Consider the following 6,271-nt stretch of genomic DNA (forward strand, 5'->3'; position numbering starts at 1 on the left):
GCTGAGCCGGTGCTGGTGTGCTGCCAGGGGCCCTCCCGAGGGTGAGACCACAGCACTTGCCCTCTTGTGACTCCTGCCAGGACCTGGACCTGGACAAGTTTGAAGAACTGTTCAAGACAAAAGCCCAGGGCCCTGCCCTCGATCTCATCTGCTCCAAGAACAAGACAGCACAAAAGGCTGCCAGCAAGGTGACCCTGTTGGAAGCCAATCGTGCCAAGAACCTGGCCATCACCCTACGCAAGGCTGGCCGCTCAGCTGAGGAGATCTGCAGGGCCATCCACACGTGAGGCTCCCACTGAACTTTCCCTGGTCCCCAGCTGTTGGTAACCCACTTAGGATCTCCACCTGGGACCCCAGCCTTCCCTGGATTCCAGGGTATCGACAGAACTCCCTCAGTCATCCAGTGGCTTGGCCAGAACTTACTACATCTGTGCTGTGTGCCAGACACTGTATGAGGTGCAGGGTAGTCAGCCCAGACCTTCCCTCAGGGAGCTCCCAGTCTAGTAGGAACAGTCCAGTAACACTGGGTGGTAACCACCAAGATGATGGAGGTACAGGAGGCTTTGGGAGAACAGCGAGGGCCAGGTAGCCGAGCTTGGTGATCAGGGAAGGCTTCCTAGAGGAGGCGATGTCTCACTTGCGACCTGAAGGATGTATGTGTATATAAAGTGCAGGTTGGGGCCTAGAGGGAGAGGCATGGTGCCCTGGATACTGAAAATTGACTCTGGCTTTAGTGTAAGGAGGGGAGCCAAAGAGACAGAGCAGAGAGGTGAGCAGAAGTCTTGCAGGCTGGGCCTCCTAAGCCACATCTGGGAGTTAAAACTTCTTAGCTGCAGAGGGAAGATACTGAAGAGTTCTTAAACAAGAATGGACTGTGCCTCTAGGACTTTTCCTGGTGCTGAGTAACATCAGTACTGGAGTTACTGGAGGTGAGGCAGTGAGTCCTCTGCCTCTGGCTGTGTGCTGCTCAAGACCCTGCCCTCCCTCCTTGCAGGAACTGGATAATGAAGGGATGACAGATACTGTGGGCAAAGGCAAGACCCAAGGTGGTTCCTCCCTCCTACACAGGTTTGACCTCCAGACACTGCCCGTTGACTTCGTGGAGTGCCTGATGCGCTTCCTGCCCACGGAGGCGGAGGTGAAGCTGCTGCGGCAGTACGAGCGGGAGAGGCAGCCGCTGGAGGAGCTGACGGCTGAGGACCGCTTCATGCTGCTCTTCAGCAAGGTGGAGCGGCTGACCCAGCGAATGGCTGGCATGGCCTTCCTGGGCAACTTCCAGGACAACCTGCAGATGCTCACGCCGGTACGGCTCTCCCCCGAATCCTGGTGGTCTGCAGTGCCCCCGCCCAACTCCTGACCTGCTGGCCCCCTTCCCTGCTGGCCCTGCTCTGACATCATCCTGCCCTGGCGTGGGGTTACTTAGTTCTTCCTCTTGCCTTCCAGCAACTCAACGCTATCATTGCCGCCTCTGCCTCTGTCAAGTCTTCCCAGAAGCTGAAGCAGATGTTGGAGGTGGGGGAGGTTGTGGATGTGGGTGCGGGTGGTCCCCAGGTCCTGGGTGGGGCTGGAGCTGTACAGAGAGGAAGGCCTGCCCTGAGTCCCTCTGGTGCACCTCTGGACAGATCATACTTGCGCTGGGGAACTATATGAACAGCAGCAAGCGGGGAGCTGTGTATGGCTTCAAGCTCCAGAGCCTGGATCTGGTAAGAGGGTAGGGGCGACACGGAGCCAGGGAGCTTGAGGGGCAGCTGTGGAGCCCAGGTGTTCAGACCTGTTGCGTTGCCCTTTGCCCCCCTCGACCAGCTGCTGGACACCAAGTCCACCGACAGGAAGATGACCCTGCTTCATTTCATCGCCCTGACGGTGAAGGAGAAGTACCCAGACCTGGCTAACTTTTGGCACGAGCTGCACTTTGTGGAGAAAGCCGCTGCAGGTGAGAGCCCAGGACAATCCCCAGAAGCTATGAGGAGAAGACGCTTGGGTGCCTTTCTTTCTGGCTTTTCTTTCTGATATTTCAAAGCTTTCCGCTGGGGCCATGGGCAGGGGCCACCCCAGAGAGAGCCTTCCTACAGGCCCCTTGCCCCACCCGGCCCTGCCCACCTGGGTGCTATGGGAGCTGGTAGAGAAAGGCAGCCATGGCTCTTTGCCCCCGCAGGCTGGCCCTGGAGCCTGCATGTCTCTGTGATGTGTGTGAAGCCCCCCACAGACATAGGGTCGCTGTTATTTTTGTCCTGCTCCTGAAACCGGGGCAGGCCTGGGGCAGCTCTGTGTTGGAGCCCAGCAGTCTCTGGCTCAGCTTCCTTGGCTATCTGGAGGGTCACGAGCCCACAGCCTCCACTCCTTCTCCTTGCCCGCCCTGTAAGAGCCTGGCTAGCTTGGTGTGCCCCTCTCCATCCATGTGGGAGCTCTGGAAGCAGGGCGTGAGGAACCAAGCTAGTCCCCGCTGCGGGGAGGGCTGTAGTCCTCAGCCCGGGCTCTGGTGACCACAGTGTCCCTGGAGAATGTGCTGCTGGACGTGAAGGAGCTGGGCCGGGGCATGGAGCTGATCCGGCGGGAATGCAGCATACATGACAACAGCGTCCTGCGCAACTTCCTTAGCACCAACGAAGGCAAACTGGATAAGCTCCAGCGTGACGCCAAGACGGCCGAGGTGAGCATAGGGTGGAGGCGTGTAGAAGCAGCGTGGTTCCGGCTCTTGGCTCAGAGAACTTTCGTCAGGCAGCTGGCTGGCTGATTAGGGGGCAGGGGTTGCACTGTGGTGGCAGGCAGCTGCCTCTGGAGACACATACTCCAGGGGGGCTCTGGGAGCCCTTGTTCTTTTCCCTCCCACAGGGGCTGGGGGATGGGGGGGGCGTTGTTGCCTCTCCTTGGTCCTGACTGGTCCCTGGTGGGAGCTGGCTTCCCCTTCCCCGCCAGGCTGACCCCTTCTGCCCACCCCTTCCCCAGGAAGCCTACAATGCGGTAGTACGCTACTTCGGTGAGAGTCCCAAGACCACACCTCCTTCTGTATTTTTCCCAGTGTTTGTCCGATTCATTCGTTCTTACAAGGTGAGTAGAAGAGAGGTTTTTAAAGAGGCGTCTGCCTCAGAGAAATCGGGTAGGGGGAGAGAGGGCTGGGCTTCAAGTCTGGGCCTTTTTCATCTCCTCCTCTGAGTCCTGGGAGGGATCAATGGAAGCTGGCCACAGGCCTCCTAGCTGTGAACTGGTGGGCAGGGTGGGGGCCCAGGCCCTTCCTGTCATTGTTTGGGGCAGGAAGTACCCCTCCAGAGGGTGGCCACCTGGGGTTGCTGGTCCCACTGACACCCACTCTCCACCCTCAGTGTCAGCTCCTCCCCTCATAGCCTGTGTGAGCCTCAGCACACATACACACCATCCTTAAACACACACACCCTCAACACACACACACCATCCTTATACACACACACACCATCCTTATACACACATACCATCCTTATACACACACACCATCTTCCACACACACACACAAACACCATCCTTATACACACACCATCCTCAATGCACACACACACACCATCTTTCTTGGTTCTTAGGAAGCAGAACAAGAGAACGAAGCCCGAAAGAAACAGGAGGAGGTAATGCGGGAGAAGCAGCTGGCTCAGGAAGCCAAGAAACTGGATGCCAAGGTGGGTGGGACCAAGAGCTGGGGCCTGGAGAACAGGGCAAAGGCTTAGGTGGAGGGTGGAGCAGACAGCTGGAGCCCCAAGACCACCCAGAGGGCCTGATGCTAGCTAGAGTCCACGGGCTGGGGAGAGGGGCTACAAGAGGGGACTCCCAGGCCATGGGGGTGGGGTGCTGGTGAGCGGGTCTGAGTGCATCTTGAGGCAGGAACCAGCCCCATGGAGCGTTAGTGCTGACTCCCTTCCCCTTCAAATGCTCGGCCCTAGACCCCATCTCAGCGGAACAAGTGGCAGCAGCAGGAGCTGATTGCAGAGTTGAGGCGGCGCCAAGCCAAGGAGCACCGGCCTGTTTACGAGGGGAAGGATGGTACCATTGAGGACATCATCACAGGTGGGCCCTTTGCCCTTCCTGACGCCTGGCCGCTGGGTGGCTCCCAAACCCCTCCCATAGCCCTTTGGGCCTCCTCCCACCCCACCCCCATGGGGCCTGACCACTGTGTCTCTCTCCTGGGCCACAGTGCTGAAGAGTGTCCCTTTCACGGCTCGTACTGCCAAGCGGGGCTCACGCTTCTTCTGTGATGCAGCCCACCATGATGAGTCAAACTGTTAACCCCCAAGGCTGGGGCCCTTGACAGGTACTGGGCACCACAGCTGCCCTCTGCATGCCCACCTCCCAGCACTCCTGCTGGGACCCACAGGCACCTCCTCTCCTGCATGATTTGGAACCATCCTCTGGCAGCCTCGTGGTGACGGGGGACACATACTTCTTCCCTTGCATGCCCCATGCTCTGAGAAGCGTGACTGATCCCCTGCATGTACCCTCAGGGAAGTGGTGCTCTCCCACTAATGCTGTCCTGGCTTCTACTAAGACCCAAGGGGTAGGGAGCTGTCCAAATAGCCAGGACCAGGCGCCACCTCTGATTACTGAGGCTGAGCAGCTCCAGTCCTGGGCCTGGGTGTCCGTTGTCCTTGCCTCCTCAAATGAGCTCTGGCAGTGGCTTCTGCCCAGGGACATCAGATGACCCTTGACCTGTATCCTGATATCCAGTCTGCCTGGCATCTCTTCCCAGCTTCTAGCTCTTGCTGAGTCCACCTTGTTTCTGCCATTCCCTAGTGACCTCTAGTACCCCCGCCTATTCTTCTGAACATGCAGAGTCCACCCTGACTGTCCACTCCAGCCTCTTTTAATCTCACTCATCAGCCTCACGGCTGGCTCTTCGCTAGACCTGCCTGTGGGGCTGGGCCTACAGAAGGTGGGCCTGGCCCAGCCTCCCTGCCTGTTCACAGGCCTCTTGTCTTCCCCACAGGCCTCCACCACCAGCCCCTCGTCGTTCGCCATCCAGCCAGGAGTGCTGCACCACCCGCTGGTCCCCCTCGGGCTCCAGGCCCCCACTGAGACCCTCCTGGAAGCAGAAGCACTTCAACCCTCGGAGTCCTGCAGGTCCAGCCAGTGCACCTGAAGCCCTGCAGCTGTCCAAGGGCCCAGCAGAGGGCTGTGCTGCTCTCAGTCCATCCCAGCTCTCAAAGCTGCAGCTTGCCTGCCACCTCTGTGGGCACTAGGCCTTTCAGGGCCTGGCACTTCCCTGGTGCCTCCAGCACTGCACTTTGCTCCCAAGGTCTTCAACTTCATTTCCTCAAGAGCCAGCTCAGGGCTAGAAAAACCATTTCCAGCTTTAAGCTAGGCCACGGGCACCTAGGCCCGCCGTCACTAGAGGCAGAGGGAGGAGAGGAGAAAGCAAGTATCCCTTCTTTTTTCCCCTTACTTTTTGAATCCCAGTGGTCAGCTGTGATCTAGGAGTGTCCAAGCTTAGCAAGCCCTGGACCCTGCCAGCCTCAGGTCTCCTTCTACCAGGAGCAAGGCCCTCCTAAGCCTGGGCCTGCCCAGCTGTGCCCTAGTGACAAGGAGGAGCGATCCCACACTCCCTGCCCATGGCCCTTTGCAGTCAAGGCTGACTCTGTCCTTGCCAATGTGAGCAGAGGGGTCGTTTCCTCTTCCCCAACCTGGAGACAGCAAGACAAAGGATGTGCCAACAGCATCCTCATTTTTCCCAGCTAGGTTTTGCTGGCAGGGGGCAGGGTCATGGTGGTCTCAGCTGTTTTCTCCATCCCCTGCCAGTTTCTTCTCAGTCCCTGAAGGGAACACAGGGGCCCACTCCTTTTTGTACATGTACCACTTCCTTCTCTCTTGTATATAAACCCCCAAACCTTCCTTCTCTCAACAAAGGCTTGAAATACCAGGCCTGACTCTGTCTCCTTTTTCTGAGCATAGGGGCTACATCGGCCATTTAGGCTGACCTAAGCCACAGAGGGGCTTCCCTGGTGGCTCAGCAGTAAAGAATCTGCCTGCGATGCAGGAGACGTAGGTTCAGTCCCTGGGTGGGGAAGATCCCCTGGAGAAGGGCATGGCAACCCACTCCAGTATTCTTGCCTAGAGAAGCCCATGGACAGAGGAGCCTGGCAGGCTGCAGTCCATAGGGTCACACAGAATTGGACACGACTGATGTGACTAAGCAGCAGCAAGCCACAGGGACAGAAAGGAGGCTGGGTCAAGCTGCCATGCTTGGGGGAGGTGACTGCAGAAGCCTGGGCAAGGAGAATCTGTTTAGATGGGCGCCAACCTCACACAGGGAGGC

The 6,271-nt window shown here is 58.3% G+C and overlaps 1 protein-coding gene across 5 annotated transcripts in view; it reads left to right on the plus strand.

Moving 5' to 3' along the window:
• The window catches only part of FMNL3 (formin like 3), a 51,281-nt gene extending 45,405 nt beyond the window's left edge, over nucleotides 1-5,876 (plus strand). For 3 of the 5 annotated variants that reach the window (XM_059886636.1, XM_005206315.5, XM_059886637.1), the window contains 10 exons: nucleotides 81-283; nucleotides 1,069-1,303; nucleotides 1,444-1,512; nucleotides 1,623-1,703; nucleotides 1,804-1,933; nucleotides 2,490-2,650; nucleotides 2,947-3,048; nucleotides 3,552-3,644; nucleotides 3,906-4,029; nucleotides 4,157-4,273. In XM_059886636.1, coding sequence (XP_059742619.1) covers nucleotides 81-283; nucleotides 1,069-1,303; nucleotides 1,444-1,512; nucleotides 1,623-1,703; nucleotides 1,804-1,933; nucleotides 2,490-2,650; nucleotides 2,947-3,048; nucleotides 3,552-3,644; nucleotides 3,906-4,029; nucleotides 4,157-4,248 — 1,290 coding nt within the window. In that variant the 3' untranslated portion in view covers nucleotides 4,249-4,273. Of the gene's footprint in view, nucleotides 1-80; nucleotides 284-1,068; nucleotides 1,304-1,443; nucleotides 1,513-1,622; nucleotides 1,704-1,803; nucleotides 1,934-2,489; nucleotides 2,651-2,946; nucleotides 3,049-3,551; nucleotides 3,645-3,905; nucleotides 4,030-4,156; nucleotides 4,274-4,945 lie in introns of those variants that run through there. The other 2 variants (XM_005206314.5, NM_001191506.1) reach the window with 2 other exon arrangements.
• The last annotated feature ends 395 nt before the right edge of the window (nucleotides 5,877-6,271 follow it).

The sequence above is a fragment of the Bos taurus genome, chromosome 5, assembly GCF_002263795.3.
Source record: "Bos taurus isolate L1 Dominette 01449 registration number 42190680 breed Hereford chromosome 5, ARS-UCD2.0, whole genome shotgun sequence".
NCBI classification, from domain to species: domain Eukaryota; kingdom Metazoa; phylum Chordata; class Mammalia; order Artiodactyla; family Bovidae; genus Bos; species Bos taurus.